Below are 20,416 nucleotides of genomic sequence, written 5' to 3'. Positions count from 1 at the left end.
ACATTGAGATTGCAGCCAAGAAACAATGGGAGACATACACTGTGCATTAGTAGTCAGGAATTAATGATTTGGAACAATTGAGATCTAGTGAAGGAAATAAGGCAGGAAAATGAGGTTGAGGGGCATAATAAATCAGTGATGACAGAGCAGAATAAATCACTGAAAAGCCTAATCCTGCTCCTATATTTTCTGGTTTTATCTCTTGAAGATTACAAGTAGTAGCAGAGTACAACTGAGAGAGAAATTAGGAAGGCAGATAGAGGATACGAGAAGAGGTGAGGCAAAAATCACAAAAAGATTATACAGGTAACATCAAAAAGATAGCTAGGTAGAGAAGTCCTCTTCAAGATCAGCATGGGCTTCTGTGTGGAACTAAAGGAAATCTCCAACGGGATCCCACCACCAAGCACATCTTTCCCTCCCCTGCGCCCTTCTGCTTTCCACAGGGATTGTTTCCAACACGACCCCCTTGTCCATTTGTTACTCCCCATTGATCTTTCTCCTGGCACTTAATCTTGCAAGCAGAACAAGTGCTACATCTGCCCCTACACCTCCTCCATCACTACCATTCAGGTCCCAAACAGACCTTCCAGGTGAGCTGACACTTCACCTGCAAGCTTGTTGGGATCATCTACTGTATCTGGTGCTCTGTGTGGCCTCCTGTACATAAGTGAGACCCGACATAGCTTGGGAAACCACTTTGCTGAGCACCTACACTCTGTCCATCAGAAAAAGTGGGATCTCCAAATCCCATTCCAACATGGCAGTCCGTGGCCTCCACTACTGTTGCAATGAGGTCACACTCAGGTTGGACGAGCAACACCTTATATTCCATCTGGGAAGCCTCCAACCTGATGCATGAACATCGATTTCTTGAACTTCTGGTAATGCTCCCCACTCCCCCCACCATTCCTCATCCCCTTTTCCCCCTCACACCTCATCTCCTTATCAGCCCATCCACCTCACTCTGGTGCACCTTCCCCCTTCTTTCTTTCTTCCATAGCCTTCTTTCCTCTCCTATTAGATTTCCCCTTCTCCAGCCCTGTATTTCTTTCACCATTGAACTTCCCAATTCTTTACTCCAGTTTCACCTATCCCCTTCTGTTTCTTCCTCCCACCTTCTAACTCTGACTCATCTTTTTTTCTCCAGTCTTGATGAAGGGTTTCAGCCCAAAACAGCAAATATACTCTTTTCCATAGATGCTGCCTGGCCTGCAAAGTTCCACCAGCATTGTCTGTGTGTTGTAAAGGAATTAGTTGATATTTTTAATCAACATTTCAGGCTTTATTGTGGAGAAAATGATGAGGCTGAGGAAATGGGGGAAAATAATGGTGATTTTTGGACCACGCAAGAGATAGCAGGGAGATGATACATCTAGTTACATCAAACACCAGGGCGTGTTCCTGTGCATTCTTAGGTGTTGTGGGAAACTGGAGGAGACATTGCACATTGCATAGACCCTTGGGGATTTTTGCTTCATCTTTGACCACAGATGCCATTCCAGAGCACCAGAATGTGGCTAAAGTGGGACTATTGTATAAAAAGGTTAGCAGAACAAGCCAGGAAACTGCAAGCTGGTGAGTCTGACATTGCTAATAGGTATATTTCTGAGGGACAGCATCTACAAAGAGGCAAAGTCTGACTTGAAACAGGTAGTACTGCTTTGTGTGGGAAGACACGTCTGACAAATCTCTTGGAGAGGATAAAAACTAGCAGCAATGGTAATGAAATTTACGAATTTCGGATGTGAGCAAGAAGTAATACCATGCAATGTTCAGAAAGAACATAACTCCGTTCATTTTCCATAATTCTACACTAGTTTACTGCATACATTGGAGGGCAGCAGTGCAGAAGTTAGCACAACACTATTACAGCTTGGGGAGTCAAGAGTTAGGAGTTCAATCCAGGTGTCCTCTGTAAGGAATTTACACATCCTCCCTGTGAAATGCATGGGTTTCCTCCCACAGTCAAAAGTCACACCAGTTAGAAGGTTAATTGGTCATTGCAAATTGTCCCATGATTAGGCTAGAGTTAAATCAATGAGCTGCTGGTGGAATGGCTTGAAGGGCCTGTTCTGCACTGTATCTCCAAATAACAATAAAATAAAAATGAAATTATTAAACTGAAGTCTTTGGAAATTTTAACCAAAAATAGAAGCTGCTGGACATACACTGCAGCAAGTCAGGAGGCATCTGTGGAAACAAGCATTGACATTTCAGGTCAAAAAAAACTTTGTCAGAACTGTAAGAGACAGAAAATAATTTGATTTCAAGTTGCAGAAGGTAGGTGAGGAAATGGAAGACACAGGTAATCACTTTGATACACTAGGACTGCCCACTGTTTATGGAGCTGCCTGGCTGAAAATGGGGACTTATTAGAAAAAGGAAGTGTAAAACCAGTGAAATGCAGGTCAGGTTATTGTTGAAGTCTTAAAGAAGGTGGCAGTGTCTGTGGAAAGAAAAAAAACCTGAATGTTAAAGATGGGTAACATTAAAGCCAAAATGGCCAGTCCACATAAAGATGAAAATTATCTGAAATTGCTTAAGGCAATATTAAGTCTGGAAGGCTGCTACATTCCTAGACAGAAGATCTTTAACCATGCATTCTGATTGTACAGGAAGCTACAGTAGAATTGGGATGAAGAACTAACATGGCAGACAACCAGATGCTCAGGCTTAATGGCATCTGACTCCTCCAATATATTATACTGCAAGACAGTGAAAGCAATGCACCATGAGAATCAGTACAAGTGAATCATTGCTCATCTGTAAGAACAATTTTGGCTGCAAAGTTCAAAAATGTTCATAGTAAAACTTATTATCAGAGTACATACACGTTACTGCATACAACCCTGAGATTCTTTTTCTGCAGGCATACTTAGCAAATCTATAGGACAGTAATTGTGAGCTGTAAACATCAGGAACTGTTAACTGTGCAAATGCGGATACAAATAAATTGCAATAAATAACAAACGTGAAATAATATAACCGAGTCTTTACTTAAGTGTAGCTATCTCCTTTTGTTGAGCAAGATGGTTGAGGGGTAGTAACTGTTCTTAAACCTAGCGGTGGCAGCAGTGAGAAAATAGCATGGCCAGGGTGGAGAGGATCATCGATGATGGATGCTGCTTTTCTACAGCAATGTTTCATGGGGGTGTGCTCAGTGTTTGGGAGGGTTTTATCTGTGATGTACTGGGCCAAATCTATTACCTTCGTAGGATTTTCTGCTCAAAGGCATGAGTGTTCCCATACCAGGCCATAATGCAGCCAGTCAGCACACTTTCCACAACACATCTATAGAAGTTTGCCAAGGTTTTCAATGACATGCCGAACCTCCACAGACTCCTAAGGAAGTAGAGACACTGTCGTGCTTTCTTTGCAATAGTATTTATATGATGGATCTAGGACAGAGGACAATTTCACAGCGGCACGAAGCAACAGGGTAAAAGTGCAGGAGTTGCATCTCCCTTGCTCACAAGGGAATGGGAAGCAGACTAGCTGATGAAGTTGGAAGAACAGCTGGTGTGGTGGGGTGGGGTCATAAGTGGAGTAGTCCTTTAAATGTGACCGGCGGTTCTTTCTTAATTCCCCTATTTTCAGTGGGAATTCTGCTCCAGATGCTTCATCCTCTCCAATCTACTTAAAGATTGCAGAATGAAAAGATTTTGATTGCTTTTCTTGTCAGGTCTCCCAATACTATCATACAGTGACCTTCTCACTTACAACTACACTTCATATTTTATGATTCAAGCAATATACAAATGCAAGGAGGCTTTGAATGGTTAGTCTTAATCAGTGAACCTGGAGACAAATTTTATAATCCCTGCAAAATAAAGATCAGAACAGCTTCCCATTCGTTGACCATGGCAATCACAACACTAACCTGAGTGAAATAGGTTCTGGAGGAGTTCGCACCAAGCAGCTTACTCTCCACATATTGTTGCACACTCTCGATGATGCTATCTTCATGTAGAAAGTGTACTTCATGCTTTGTTGGATGGACGTTTACATCTACATTTTGTGGTAATATTTCAAGGCTTAAAATATACACAAAAAAACTTCAAACAGTGCAAATGGATGAAATAATACAAGAATAAATGGATGAAATAAAGTTCTCCTGTATCATATTTACCTCAGATATAGGAAGGGATGTGTATTTTTGGGAAGGTATGCTGCATAAACATTTTCAATTGCTTTCCGTAACGCACTTGATTCCACCAAGCGATCTTGAGAAAAAATTGAAAGTAAGCTTGAATCAATAGCGAGTTGGCAAACAATTTTTTCCATTACATTTTCCATTAAATCTATAGTGAGTACATTCAACTGCTTACAGAATTTTAAGGATTCACCAACAATTTGAGTGAAGTAATTTATCCACATTGCAATACAATTCTGAGAGCAATCATTGGTTTTAGGCTTTTTCTCAAAAAGAAATATAGCTTTAAGGCCTGCAAGAACTTCTTAAGATTCAAAACAGAATCAGATAGCCAAACCATGGGAAAAAATATTTTGATTACATTACCTATGCCTCTTATAAATGTCATGCAACTCTATCAGATCGCCTTTTACTCCAGGGAAAACAATCTGAGCCTATCCAATCTCTCATCATAACCATGATTGTCTAATCCAAGCAACATCTGGCAAATCTTCTCTGCATTCTTTTGAATGCAATCACTTCCTCTTATTGTGTGGTGACCAGAACTGCAGATAAATCCAAGTGTGGTCGAATCAATTTTTTGCAAAGTCGCTAATTTAAAAGTATGCCATATGGCTTCTTCACTTTCTACCAGTGTTGTGACATTTGGCAAACTATCGATGCTTACACCAGGTAGCTCTGTACATCAACATTCCTGACTGCCCTAACATTTACTATGTACATACTTGTTTCATTTGAGTTTTCAAGAACAATTCTCAGGATTATATTTCAACAGTGCATCCAAACTACAAACAGGCCCTCTGGCCATGGTGACCATCAATTACCCATTTACACAAATCCTACACTAGTCCTTTTAATTTATGGCCTTTTGGGGGGAGGGGGAACAGACAGATATTGAAGAGTAAACTCAAGCTGCCAGGAAGTCTGGTTGGAAGTTGCACCAGCATACCAGAATGGATGGAGGCTGGTGACCCACCCCCAAGGATCAGTGAGTTTGGGGGGGGGGGGGGGGGGGGGGGAGAGAGGTTCTGGAATCAGATTTCCATGCCGGCAGGAGGAACAAGGTCCAATGATCCCCTAGGTTTCATGAATTGGTGAAACTAGAGTCAAAGCCTAGCATTTAAACTCTCATCATTGACAAGGCCTGGTGTTTGGTGATCGATCGATGACAATGATCAAAGCCCAAGGGTCGAATGGGAAGTCCGGAAATAGATACACGTTGACTAGAGCCCCAGGTCTGCAAATCTCATGGGGTAGTCAAAGATCCAATGTCTTTCTGTTTGAGTCTACTGAAGACTGGAGGCTGAAAACGACGGCCTTTTTTGGGGTTTGAGAGCTGTGTATATGCATGGGTGGGAGGGAAGAACACAGCCTAGTTTGCTATGGATTTTTGTTGCTTGTTGTGTTCTGTACTGCTCTGCTAAGCATTGTGGGTATGCTATGTTTGCCCCAGAATTGTGTGGTGACATTTGCAGGCTACCCCAGCCCACCCTCCTGTGTGCAGGGTATTAATGCAAACAATGTATTTTGCTGTATTTTTTGATGTACATGTGATAAATAAACTTGAGTCTTGAAAGCGAACTGGTTATAAAACAAGAAGGAATTTGGATTAAGGACAGCATTTGAACCGGTAAAAAGACTAAAGGTTGATAGTGATGATAATGATTTGGATTCTGGTGTAATTTCAATTCTGTTATATCAACCGAGTTTTATTATTGCAAATTTAAGGATAGTCAATGCAGAAAAAAAATTAACAAATTTGTATGGAATGATTGCGTGATTGGTAAATTAATTTTGTTAATAGACAAGAATGAGCACATTTTCATTTCAGAAGCCGAATACCACATGGATATTAAGAGTCAAAATAGAGTACTTGGGGATAAACTAATCACTCAAAATACCACACCAGGTTAATGTCAAAAAACATAAGATCATTACTTTTTAAAAAGCAGAGAAACAGAAACCAAAAGCAGCAGTTACAGACCAACTCAAGTGAGATGGAAGTAAAGATAACTGACTCAGAGTAGTTGGAAAGAGCACAGAAAAGATTCACGGGCTGTTATCGAAACTGGAAGGTTCAAATTACAAGGAGAGGCTGGGACTTTTTTTTCCTGAGATCAAAGGAAGTTGAGCGGCAAACATAAAAAGGTGATGGGCATAGGTTGATGAATGGTCAGTCAGCCTGTTTACCAGGATTGAGGTAATAAAAATTAGAGAGCAAAGATTTAAGGGAAGTGGACAAACATTTAAAGAGACCCGAAGAGGCAGCTTCTCCCCAATTCCAGCACCCACCCCCCTCCAAACACACACAGGGACTCACTGGTATGTGAACTGAGCAAAGTACAGAAACAAATACAATTACAAATATTTAAAGACACTTGGACAGGTAGACGGATTGGAAAGGCTTGGAGTGATGAGCCAAAGAGACAAATGGGACTAAGCTCAGGTAGACATCTTAGTCCACATACATGTGGAACTATAATTCTAAATGCTTTCCTGATTCAAATAATATAACAACTCAAGATTAAATTTATCACATTTCCAACTCTCGCATGCTCTTTTAAACTTTGGACAACAATGTGAGCTTCTTGTAGACTCCAATCCTTTATTTACACATTTCAATCCTGTAATTCAAATGGCAAGGGACAGAAAAGAGCAAGATTAATATGTGGAAATGGCAAATGATAAAATATGAGGGGAGCTGGTGAGGATGTAAGGAAATCAAAATAGAGTTAATGTAATTAATCGGTGTTTGATGATCAGTGCGAGTTTAGTCACGCAGCATAGAAACAGGCCCTTTGGTACACTATGACCTGCTGGATGAATTCTCCTACTCACGTCATACTGGTAAACTAATGTGATGCAGACAGACAGGATCATAAAGTAAAAAATAATAATAATTAAACTAATTTCTATGCTACATGAGGCCAAATAAAATGGACATAATCATTAAGTAGTGTCATGTCCCCTACAATATATTTGTCACAGGTATGTTCCTTAATGCTACCTTTATTGATTCTTGGTGCAGCTTTGCTTTGGAAGCAAGATCACTTTTAAGTGCACACTTTTCCTAATGGAATCACAGAATGACAAACAGCAGATTCAGTTTTCTCCAACTTCAACATTCCCTGTCATATTGCATTGCACTGTGTGAGACACTTGTTAATTGCTTAAATTGCTGTTCCAGGAATTTAAGAAAGTACTAAACAATTCAATTTTGACAAATACTGAAGTGAGCAATAAGGTCTTCACACCATAGTGGAGAAAAGGCACAAAGCTGAATAGATTCTCTCCCCGCATATAGTTTAGCCCAGCTGAAGTACAACTCAATAATACATGAAGATATGAATGTCTGATTTGCTCTAACCATTAGTAGACTCAATATATGCTTCAACTTTCTCATTGTATTTTCTACATAGAAAGACAGAATTTTATAATTCCAAGCATCTTGGAGGAAAGAGATATCCTGATGGAAATTAAGAGCTCAAAAGGATGACAGCAATGACCAAACTATCTGCTCAAAATGTTCACTTACGATTTATGAAGAGCAAAAAGATGCATTTTTTCACAGAATAATTTGCATTGGATATGTAACCTTTCATTTTGAAAGCAAATTTTGGTTCTTCAAAGGACACCTCAATTAATTCCCTGGAATGGAAAGAAAAATGGAAGAAATTCAAAGTCTACAAGGGTTTCTAAATTGCCCAGATATGAATAATAAACATGAAATTGTTTGGGATTCCACCATAGGTAAAGCAATATCCACAGCCAATTATTTTCAGGAACTGATGAGTGATCTTAGAAGTCCCCATGCAGCTTATACTGTCCGACACAATTTCTAAATAATTTTGCTACTCTAAGCAACTTAGCCTGCTAGTTACAGGAGAGGAGCATGGGTAATTTGATGACTAAGGGCAGCAGTACAGATTCATTGCTTTTCAGTCGAAAGTTCATGATTACGTCAAGTGAAGGCTATATGTTGAGTCAAACTTTGCTGACAGTTTACATGTCACTAGGACACAAATATAATAGTTACATGGCCACTGGAAAATAGGAGCATTTGTTCTTTCAAGTAATTACCAATTGAAACAGACAGCAACTGCAGTTTTGAATGACAAGCCAGAAGATGGCACCACTATCAAGGACCCCAATCACACAGGTTCAAAGTAAATTCAAAGGTTCACTTATCACCAAAGCATGTGTGCATATACAGCTGAAATTTGTATTTCTCCAGATAGCCAAGATACAAAGACCATGAAAGTCATTCAGAGAGAAATTTATCAAAGTACATATATCAGCTTATTCTACCCTGACTCATTTTCTTGAGGGCATTCAAAGTAAATACAAAGGAACACAATAGAATCAATGGAAAAACTATACACAATAATGGAATTGAATTGACTTTATTTCCATTACATCTGTCTGAATGTGTAAATTACAGTAATAAATACTATGTACAGTAAGATATACAACAGAACAGTCAATATAGTTAGAAATACAATTGTGTCAGCATGAATTAATTAATCTGATGGCCTGGTGGAAGAAGTTGTCCCAGAGCCTGTTGGTCCTGGCTTTTATGCTGTGGTACCGTTTCCCAGATGGTAGCATCTACACAGTTTGTGGTGGGGATGACTCAGTTCTCCAAAGATCCTTGGGCCCTTTTTACACACCAGTCTCTGTAAATCTCCTGAATACTGGGAAGTTCACATCACAAATGTGCTGGACTGTCTGCACCACTCTCTGCAGAGTCCTGCGATTGAGGGAAGTTCAGTTCCCATACCAGGCAGTGATACAGCCAGTCAAGATGCTCTCAAATCTGCCCCTGTAGAAAGTCCTTAGGATTTGGGGACTCATGCCGAACTTCTTCAACCGTGTGAGGTGAGAGGCTCTATTGTGCTGTTTTCACCATACCTACAGTACGTACAGACCAAGTGAGGTCCTCGGTGATGTGTATACTGAGGAACTTGAAGTTGTTCACCCTCTCAACCCCAGATCCATTGATGACAATAGGGGTGAGCCTGTCTCCATTCCTCCTATAGTCCACAACCAGCTCTTTTGCTTTTGCAACAATGAGGGAGAGGTTGTTTTCTTGACACCACTGTATCAGGGTGATGACTTCTTTGTAGGTTGCCTCATTATTATTTGAGATAATGCCAATTAAGGTAGCATCATCTGCAAATTTAATTAGCAGATTGGAGTTGTGGGTGGCAACCCAGTCATGGGTGTACAGAGAGTAAGACAGTAAAGAAGGGGCTTAGGACACAGCCCTGGGGGGCTCCTGTGTTGAGGGAGCCCACTCTTACCACCTGCTGGTGATCTGACAGGAAGTTCAGGATCCAACTGCACAAAGTAGGGTGAAGGCTGAGGTCTCTGAACTTCTTGACCAACCTGGAGGGAATTATGGTATTGAATGCTGAACTGTAGTCCAAGATCAGCATTCTCTCATAACAATCCCTCCTTTCCAGGTGTATAAGGACGGTGTGTAGAGCTGTGGCTATTGCGTCATTTATTGATTTGTTATGTCGGTTGGTGAAGTGTAGGGGGTCCAGTGCTGCAAATGTACTCCTTGACCAGCCTCTCAAAGCACTTGCTTTTTATTGAGGTGAGTGCAACAGAATGCCAGTCATTCAGACGTGTTACCTTGGTCCTTTTAGGTACAGGGACAATGGTGGATGTTTTGAAGCAAGAGGGAGAAATCTCCTACACCAGAAGGAGAAATTAAAAATGTCTGCAAACACTAAGGCAGTTGCACCGCGCGCATTCTGAATACCTGCCCTGTGATACCGTCCAGTCCCACAGCCCTGCAAGCTGTCCACATTGAGGGCTCAGCATTGGCAACATTGAACTGAGCACAGAAAGGTTTAGCTCATCTGGCAGCACTACTGTGTTTAGTTTTGAACAAAACTAAACAAGCAATTAATACGCAAAAGACAACAGATTATGCAAAACAAAAAAGAAAAAAAAAACAAAATTAGTGAGACTTGGTTGCAGGATGGACAAGTTGGGCAGCTCAATGTTCCAAGATTCCATTTTTTTTAGATGTGTTAGAGTGGGAGGGATTAAGGGGGAGGGGTGGCATTAGTAGTCAGGAAAAATGTCACAGCAGTGCTCAGTCAGGACAGATTGGAAAGCTGTTCTAGTGGGGCTTTATGGGTAGAATTAAGAAGGTATGACCACGTTAATGGGATATTATACACTACCCACCAGTCTGCGGGATTTAGAACAAATTTGTAGAAATGTCAGACTGTTGCAAGAAACAAGGTAGTGATAGTAGGCAATTTTAACTTTCCACATATTGACAGGGACTCCCATACTGTAAAAGGGCTAGATGGGATAGTTTGCCAAATGTGTTCAGGAATGTTTCCTTAATTAGTACAAATAAGTGAGAGTGCAATACCAGATGTCCTATTAGGGAATGAGATAGGGCAGGTGACAGAAATTTGTGTAGGGGAACTCTTTGCATCGAATGATTAGTTTCAAGGTATTTATGGAGAAGGATAGGTCTGGTCCTTGGGTTAAGATTCTAAATTTAAGAAGGGTTGATTTTAATGGTATTAGAAAGGATCTGGCAATTGTGAATTCAGATAAGTTGTTTTCTAACAAAGGTGTACTTCGTAAGTGGGAGGCCCTGAAAAGTGAAATTGAGAGTATACAGTTTTTATATGTTCCTGTCAGAATAAAAGGAAAACGGGTTTAGGGTTGGTTTTCAAGAGATATTAAGGCCCTGGTTAAGAAAAAGTAGGTGCATAGCAGTAAAGGGAGGCAGGAACAAAATAAAGTATTTGAGTACAAGAAATGCAAGAGAACACTTCAGAAGGAGGTCTAAAAGACATGAGGTTGTGCTAGCACACAAGGTGAAGAAGAATCCTACAGGCTTTTACAGATGTGTTAAGAGCAAAATGACAAGGGACAAAGTTGGTCCTCTGGAAGATCAGAATAGTAATCTATGTGTTGAGCCAAAATGGATGGGGAAGATCTCAAGGTTGTGGACCCTATTCAGGGTATAGACGAGATGGTAGTTGCCATCTCAAGGCAAATTAGGATAGATAAAACCCCAAGACCCTAACAAGGTGTTCCCTCAGACCCTGTGGGAGGCTAGTGCAGAAGTCGAGGGGACCCTAACAGAGATATTTAAAACATCAGCTACGGATGAGGTGCCAGAGGATTGGAGGATAGCTAATGTTACTCCATTATTTAAAAGGGCTCCAAGAGTAAGCCAGGAAATTACAGGTTGATGCGTTTGACATCAGTAGTGGGCAAATAATTGACAGATACTCTAAGGGACAAAATACATAACTATTTGGATAGATGGTGTGATAAGGGATAGTCCACATGGCTTTATGCATGGTAGGTCATATCTAACTAACAGTTTTTCAAGGAATTTACCAGGAAAGTTGATGAAGGCAAGGCAGTGGATATTGTCTACATGGACTTTAGCAAGGCCTTTGACAAAGTCCCCCATGGAACATTGGTCAAGAAGGTTCAGTTGCTTGGCATTCAAGATGAGGTAGTAAATTGGCTTCGAGTAAGAAGCCAGAGAGTGGTTGTAGATGATTGTCTCTCTGACTGGAGGCCTATGACTAGTGGTGTGCCACAGGATTCAGTACTGGGTCTGTGTTGTTTCTCATCTATATCAGTGATCTGGCTGATATTGTGGTGAACTAGATCAGCAAATTTGCAGATGACACCAACATTGGGAGTGTAGCGGATAGCAAGGAAGACTATCAAATCTTGCAGAGGGATCTGGTCCAGCTGGAAACATGGGTTGAAAAGTGGCAGATGCAATTTATTGCAGACAAGTGCAAGGTGTTGCACTTTGGTAGGACCAACCAGGATAGCTCTTACAGTGAATGGTAGGGCAGCGAAGAGTGCAGAGGGATCTGGGAATATAGGTCCACAATTTATTCAAACTGGCGGCACAGGGAGATAGGGTCGTAAAGAAAGCTTTTGGCATATTGGCCTTTGTAAATCAATGTATTAAGTACAGAAGTTGGGATGTTATGTTGAAACTATAAGATGCTATAAGTTTTGATCACCTACTTATCAATAAGTTATCAATAAGATTGGAAAAGCGCTGAGAAAATTTACAAGGACTTTGTCCAGACTTAAGGACCTGAGTTATAAGGAAAGGTTGAATAAGTCAGGACTTTATCCCTAGAACAATGAAAATGGAGTGGAGATTTGATAGAGGTATACAAAGTTATGAAGATATAGATAGGGTAAATGTAAGCAGGCTTTTCCAGTGAGGTTGGGGTGAGACTACAGCTAGAGCTCATGGGTTAAGAGTGAAAAGCGAAATGTTAAACGAGAACATGGGGGGGAACTTTTCTCAGTGAGAATGTGGAACGAGCTGATAGCGCAAGTGGTGGATGCAGGGTCGATTTCAACATCCAAGAGAAATTTGGATAGCTACATATATTTGGATAGGCTTATGGAGGGTTACAGTCCAGGTGAAGATTGATGGGACCAGGCAGATTAAATGGTTTGGCACAGGTCCTGTTTCTGTGTAGTGTTCTATGACTCTAAAATAATAATAATATAATAAATAATCAGTAAGTATTGAGAACACAATTTGTAAAGTCCTTGTAAACTTGTAGATTCAGTTCAGTGTTGCGCTAAGAGAAGCTTTCTCATGTTCAAGAATCTGGATATCGAGGGATAACAACTGCTCCTGAATCTGGTGGTGTGGAATCCAAGGCTTCTGCATCTCCTTCCTGATGGCAACACTCTGTGCCAAACCATTTAATCTGCCTGGTCCCATTGCCGAACACCTATCTCGCATCGATTCGACTTCTGAAGATTTAGAAAGTCGTGTTCGATACTTGGAGACTCTCTGTTCCAGCTTAGAGGAAAAATGTAACAAACTCCTTTCCAAAATGGTGGATCTCGAAAATTGCAGCAGACGCTGCAATCTTAGAATTCTTGGATTGCCAGAGGCGACCGAACATGGTCCAACCGTGAAGTTTTTCGCCAAGTTTCTCTGTGAGATATTCGGGAAAGATTTGCTTCCAAACCCGCCCGAGCTCGAACGGGCACACAGAGTTTACGTTCCCCCCGGAATTCTGGGCTCCCGCCCGCGACCAGTAATCTTGTGCTTCCATCAATACCAGGTAAAACACAGTCTGATTGTAGAGGCACGTCGCAGGGGTTCTTTTCCTTTCCAGGATACAACCATTCGCTTCGTGGAAGATTTTGCACCCCAGACCTTAAAGATGCGTGCTGAGTTTAAAGGCGCAATGAAACTGCTTTTTGATCGTGGTTTTAAACCCTCTCTTCGCAATCCTGCCGATCTACGAATCAAGCTTAATACTGGAAAATACAAGTGGTTCAAATCAGTGAAGGAAGCTGAAGCATTTGTGGCAAGTCTTCCGGCTATCCAGTCATCTTCGGAATCTGATCGGACCTCCTAAAATGGTGGATAAGTACTCCTCGTAGTAAAATTACTTTCTCTGGACTCAGACTTTACTTGAATCACTCAGACATTATTCATTGAAACTCTAAGGGCTGTTGACAATCTCTCCCTGGATTTGGTGTGTGTGTCATCTATTTTTATTCTTGTATAACTTTATCTACAGAGTTCTACAACTGACTCTAACTTGTTTTGGAGGTTCGAAGTCTTTAGTGAAGGCCTCCCTGTTTGTTGGTTCACAGTTTAATTGCTGATTTATTTTTCCTTTTTTAAAAAATATTTATTTATTTTATTTTTTTTCTTTTCTTCACCCCTTTTTTCTAATCTCTGAATTTTTTTCTCTCCTCTCTGTAAATGGTTGATAAATACTCGTCTTGAATCTATAACTTGCCTCTTCCTCTCCTTTTTTTTTTACCTTTTTTCCCCCTTTCTCTTACTTTATTCTTCTATAATTTTTCGCGGGTAGGTTAGTTTTGGTTTTCTTCCGATTTTCTCTGTATTAAGTTTTATATTTCTGCAGAAGGTGTTCTAATCTGTAGTTATGTTTTCTAGTGCATAAACTAGTTAGTATTTGCTATAATATTTATACGGAACTGCTGTTAATGACACAGATCTGGAAGTTGTATTTGGGTTAATTTTTTTGGTAGAGCTAGCTACTTGTTTTGGCAGCCGTCTAGTTTTGGGTTGTGTGCGTGGGGTGGGTTTTCCAGTTCCAACATCACTCACTGTATTTATTGTTTCTCTTTATTGTTTCTCTTTATTTCTCTTTACATGCTCAGGACATGTATATGTTTTGATTTTATGAATCTATGTTTACATCTCTGCTCCCAGACTGCTATTGTACTGCTTGACTTTTTATATGCCTGCTGCCTTTTATGCATTAATAATTGATAATGGCTAGTGCACTTAAATTCGTGAGCTGGAATGTAAAGGGATTGAATCACCCTGTTAAAAGGAGGAAGGTATTCTCACATATCAAACAACTCAAAGCTGACATTGCTTTCCTTCAAGAAACTCATATTCGTTGTTCTGAAAAATATCAGTGAACAGTCCAGCCAGTGATTAGCATAGGTCTTCAGTACTTGGGCAATTACACTGCCTGGGCCAGATGTTCTCCATCAGTTCACCCTCCTGAAGGATGCTCCCAATCGGCCTCAGGACTGAAATTACAGGGCTGTTGGGGCTGTGGGAGTTCATGAAGGTGCCTTAAAGTTTTGTAGGTCAAAGCGAGTGTAAAAGGCATGAGATCACCTGGGAGCAAAGCCTTGTTGTCACATGGATGTCTAAGACATAAAAAAAAACTTCTGTTGCAGATTTTGGCAATTTGAAGTTTGTGATTTGAAGTGGGCATTAGTTGGCAAACTAACATCTTGTGAGCTCAGAAGTTACACAATTTCAGACATCCTTTTAAATAGAGATAAGATGGCACAGTGGCTTTGAATTACTGCTTCCTCACACCACATACCAGAGGCCTTGGTTCAATCGTGGCCTTGGCTACCATCTGCTTGTAGTTCACAAATTCTTGTGATTGCATGAGATTCTTCTGGGTGCTCTAGTTTTGCCTCTGGGCCTAAAGACATCAACACTGGTAAATTAATTGGTCAAATGCAAAATTACCCTTATATATCTGAGTTATGTAATCTGGGAAGAATGTAGGAAAATAAAATAGGAATAATGTAGGATTAGTGCAAGTAGGTGGTTTGATGGGCAACACAAACTGAGTGAGCCAAAGGACCTGTTTTTGTACTGTGTTACTATGATCCTTGGAATGAACTGGGTAACTGGAAAAATTATAAATGTACATCACAAGTTGACCATACCTGCTCACAGCATTTCCAAAGATTGTTCGAATATTGTCAAGGGTTGAGGCATTGGGCAATGTTCTCACGTCAGCAACAGTTTCACCTTGCTAAACAAATTGATAATTTGATATACAAATAATTAATACTTTCATATTAGCAGCAATAAAAATATATACATCATGCTTCCTGAAATGTTTCTAACTCAATGTCATAAACAGCTGAATTAAAAGGATACATGCAAATAAGGATGCCAAATAAACACACAGAAGGAAAAGGAATAGAAGATTATGTTGATGCTAAGAGGCAGTTGGTTTGTAGCATAAACACCAACCTGGTCTAATGGGTTCACTGCTTCTGTGCTTTTTTCTGTCTACCTAAAGACATTGTGCCCAACACACATTTTTGTGATTGTCACATATACTTTGAAACATTTCCCAGATCAACTAGCTAGTCCTTCAAAAGCCACACACCTTCCAAACTACAAAAAATGCCACATAAGATGTTAGTGCAAGGCAGGGGATAAATATTCTGAAAGCAGTGACAAGCTAGCTTCTCCACGCTTTTACAAAACATCATAAGCCTCACATTAGATTTTTGCTCTAAAATGTAAAGATCATTTCTCTTTCCCGCAATCCTGCATAACCTGCAAAGTGTTCTTTTATTTTTGATTGATAGCATCTGCAATGTTTATTTAATGCAAGTCTCAAACTTTGATCTGCATGCACCATCATCTATGTATTAATTCTTGATTTCAGAAAGCAATCCCTATGAAACACTTGGGATTTTCCCATTTCTTCTACATGGGAAAAGGAAAAGAGTACAAATTGAAAGAAAAGGGTTATGCATAAATAGAAGCAATAGAATTGTGTGATCATAAACAAGAGCTTAGAATACATAAGATTACAAAAAACATATAGTAACTTGGGGTAGCCAAACGAGAGCACTGTGTCCAGCTCTGAACACAGCATGAGAAGAGGTGAGGACACGATGCAGTAGAAATTTACCCAAAGAAGTTAAAGGAGTAAGGGGCTTCATTATATGGAAAACCTTGAAGTTATTCTACTTTGCACAAAGGTTGTACAGATTTCAGATAGAGTTCAAAATCAGCTAGAAAATGGTTCTCAGAATCAATTATACAAATTGGAAAACAGGCCCTTCAGCCCAACTTATGGAGCAGACTCAGTATCTCATTACAACTCAACCCTACAGCTGCAACATTCTTGAGTGTTTTCTGCACCCTTTCTAGCTCAATGAATTAAAATTTCCAGAAGATGTATTTGTTCCCTCCTTCATGAGTCAAAAGTGGTGATGAATGTTTTGAGAACACACAGGTGACCTGGTACATAGTCTTGAGAGTAAATAATGATGAAAAACATGCTCTTCTGCAAAACCTGATGGCTATGTCTTTACATTATTTGTCTAGGACAAAGTTCACCAGAGAGGTACCATCTGATACCAGGGAAAAATACAGGGCAGGAGTTTTGAAAGATGAAGAAATGGTGCTATGTCTTTGTGCAAATTAGAATCTCACTTAAAGGCACATAAAACTGTAGAAGCTGCTGTTGGACACTGGAAGATCTCTGCAGCTTTACATTAGATTGAGTCGTTGACTGGTTGGTTGCCAAATATCCTTTTCTCCTTTATTTTAGTGAAGTGGTTAATGAATAGACTTTAGAAAGTAGTAATAAACTAGTTTTGCTTTATATATAAAACCTTTAACATGTGTATAGTGCCTCCTTTTTTTTGCAAATAGCTTTAGCTGATGAATCAGCAAAGAATGAGGAACAAATTTTAAAATATTTTTGTCACAGGATTGACGTAGTAGCATAATTCAGAACATTTTACAAAGGATACACCTGCAGGCAGGGCTGAGGTTAGGTACCAGGGAGTACAGACAATACCAATTGGCTTGGGAGTAACAGCTAATACATTGGGCGTTGCTCTTGCACTTGTTGGAGAGCTGAGATGAAAAGTGGAGTGGCAACCTGGCTATGACAGTCACTCTGTTAAATAAAGTAGGGTTACCCAAACAAAAGGCCCTAAGGAGTTTGTTACGCATCTAAGAAAAGGAGCAAATGTTAAAATATTTCCCTAAAATGACATCCTTCCGATAGATGAGCAACCAGGATAGCATACTGAAATATGGCATCCCAACTCTTGTACTCAATTTATGCAATGTACAAGACCACGAGACATAGAAGCAGAATTAGACCATTTAGCCTATTGAGTCTGCTCCACCATTCCATCATGGCTGATTTATTATCCCCCCCAAAACCATTTCCCTGCCTTCTCCCTGTAACCTTTCACACCCTGACTAATCCAGAACTTACCAACCTCCACTTTAAATATATCACTGACTTGGCCTCCACATCAGTCTATGGCCATGAATTCCACAGATTCACCATCCCCCAGCTAAAGAAATACCTAATCTGTTCTAAATGAATATTCTGAGGCTTTGCCCTTTGGTCCTAGACTCCCCTACTATAAGAAATATCCTCTCCATATCCATTCTACCTAGGCATTTCAATATTCCACAGAGCAAAGAACAAACCCATTAAACACTCATTCCCAAAATCATTCTCATGAACTTCTTTTGGACCCTTTCCAATGCCAGCACATCTTGTCTTAGATTAGGAGCCCAAAACTATTCACAAAACTTCACATGCAGTCTGACCAATGTTTTATAAAGCCTTTGATCAAGATGACGTTGGTAAGTGGCAACTAAGCATGCAGCTCCGATGGGAATCATCAAATATTCTCGTTTAGGAGTTATACAGCTGAAATCTACAGTAAGCAACATTGTTTTAAGATGCTTAAAAAAATCTATCGATATTCAAATTTAGCAATATCGGCAGATCTTGGGTTGTGAGTGCAGTTCCCCTTTAAGAAAATTGAAGAATGGAAGGTGATCCAGTCTGCAGGTATGAATGAAACGCAGAGGCCTTAGATACCCACTCTCAACTATCCTGCTGGTGAATGTCTCTGGAAAATAAAATTGAAGACCTCAGAGCTAGATTGCAGTACCAGAGGGATATCAGAAACTGCTGCGAACTTTTGTTTAAGAACCCTGACTCACTCCAACCGCTCAGACGCCGTGCTGCAGCTGAAGGGCTTCGTTACCCACTGCAAAGACCAAGACAGCTGAGGTTTTATTTTTTTAAATGGTAGAGAAGGTAGAATATACTTTATGATTAATTTATTGTGGTGCACAGATGTGGCAGTTCATCTCAGTCCTGCTCATCCGACCTGGAACATCTTGAGTTCAAATGCTGTCCTTTTCACCTGTGAAAGGACCATCCTGGGAGCAGTGCACATTTCTCTTCAGGCTAACGTTGAGCAGGCAAAGGAGGAGCACCATGATCAACAATCACAAAACAGTGCACCTATCATTGGGGGGGGGGCAGGGGGGGATTTCAATCAGGTCAGCTTGAAGAAGTCTCTGAACCACCACCAACATATCACTTGTGGAACCAGGACAGCCAACACACTTGACCACTGTTACACCACCAAAAACACTACCATGCTATCCTGAGCCTGCACTTTGGAAAGTCTGAGCACCTGGTTGTAAATCTACTCCCAGCATATAGACTAAAGACTACAGCAGCTGTGGTGAGGACCAAGAAGGTACAGTCAAAGGAGGTGGCGGAGCACTTAGCCGACTGCTTCGAGACGGTGGATTGCACAATATTCACGGAATCATCTTTTGAGTCTGAATGAATACACCAATAGTCACCAACTTCATTAAGAAGTGTGCAGATCAGTGTCTGCCTTTGAGAACATACCAGACATACCCAAACTAAAAGGTGTGGATGAACCAGGAGATCCAGAACTAGCATTCAAGTAGTATAGGTACGACCTAAGAAAGCTATTTTAAGAGTGAGAAAACAATTCTGATTGATGCTAAAGACTTAATCGGATGCACATCGAGTCTGGCAGGGTTTATAAGGCATTATTTCCTACAAGGTGAAAACTAACAACATGAATGGCAGTGATGTTTCATTCCGACATGAGCTCAACACCTTTTACACACACTTTGAAAGGGGGAATAAAACTACACCCGTGTGAACCCCTGGAGCATTTGGTGACTGTGTTCGTTTCTGAAGTTGATGTCAGAACATCTGTCAAGATGCAGAACCCTATCTGGTAGGACACTGAAAACCTGTGCCAGCTAACTGGTGGGAGTGTTCAATGACATCTTCAATCTCTTATTGCTGCAGTCAGCAGTCCCACCTGTTTCAAAAGGGCGACAATCATTCCAGTGCCCAAGAAGAGCAAGGGTGAGCTGCCTCAAGAACTATCACACAGTTGCACTCACGTCTACTGTGATGAAGCTCTTGAGAGGTTTGTCATGGCCAAAATCCATTCCTGCCAAAGCAAGAACTTGGACCCGTGGCAATTTGGCCATTGCCACCACAGGTTTATGGCAGATGCAATCTCACTGGCTCTTCACTCTGTCTTGGATCACCTGGATAATACCTACGCCAAATATTGTTTATTGATTACAGATCCAGCATTCAACACAACCACACCCTCAGTTTTAGTCAAGCTCAAAAACCTGGACCTTTGTACCTCTCTCTGCAACTGGATTCTTGACTTCCTCACTGGGAGACCATAGCCAGTGAGGAAAAAAATACCATCCTCCCTTGTTGCTAATCAATACTGGATACCTCAAGTATGTGTGCTTAGCCCATGTTCTACTTTCTTTGTACCCACGACTTGTGTGGCTAAGCACAGCTCAAACACCACCTATAAATTTGCCAATGACACAACTATTGTTGGCAAAATTTCAGATGACGAGGCAGCATACAGGAGCAAGATAGATCAACCAGTTGAGTGGTGTCACAACAACAACCTTATGCTCAAAGTCAGCAAGACCAAGGAATTGATTGTGGACTTCAAGAAGGGGAAGGTGAGGAAACACAATAGTCTTCAATAGAGATCAGCAATGGAAAGGGTGCGCAGTTTAAAATATTTGGGCATCAACATCTCTAAAGATCTATCCTGGGTCCAACACCTTGATGCAATGCCAAAGGTGGCACGACAGCGGCT

At 40.6% G+C, this 20,416-nt stretch overlaps 1 protein-coding gene across 1 annotated transcript in view; it reads right to left on the bottom strand.

The window, feature by feature from the left end:
* Positions 1-20,416, bottom strand: part of mlh1 (mutL homolog 1, colon cancer, nonpolyposis type 2 (E. coli)) — a 102,906-nt gene that overhangs the window by 29,577 nt on the left and 52,913 nt on the right. The window contains exons 8-11 of the mRNA XM_073052169.1: positions 15,386-15,474; positions 7,692-7,804; positions 4,133-4,226; positions 3,884-4,037 (exon numbers count right to left, since the gene is read on the bottom strand). Of these exons, the coding sequence (XP_072908270.1) occupies positions 3,884-4,037; positions 4,133-4,226; positions 7,692-7,804; positions 15,386-15,474 (450 nt within the window). The remainder of the gene's footprint in view (positions 1-3,883; positions 4,038-4,132; positions 4,227-7,691; positions 7,805-15,385; positions 15,475-20,416) is intronic.

The sequence above is a fragment of the Hemitrygon akajei genome, chromosome 1 (genome assembly GCF_048418815.1).
Source record: "Hemitrygon akajei chromosome 1, sHemAka1.3, whole genome shotgun sequence".
NCBI classification, from domain to species: domain Eukaryota; kingdom Metazoa; phylum Chordata; class Chondrichthyes; order Myliobatiformes; family Dasyatidae; genus Hemitrygon; species Hemitrygon akajei.
Note: the sequence above shows the minus strand (reverse complement) of the source record. Positions and strands in the feature narration are given on the sequence as shown.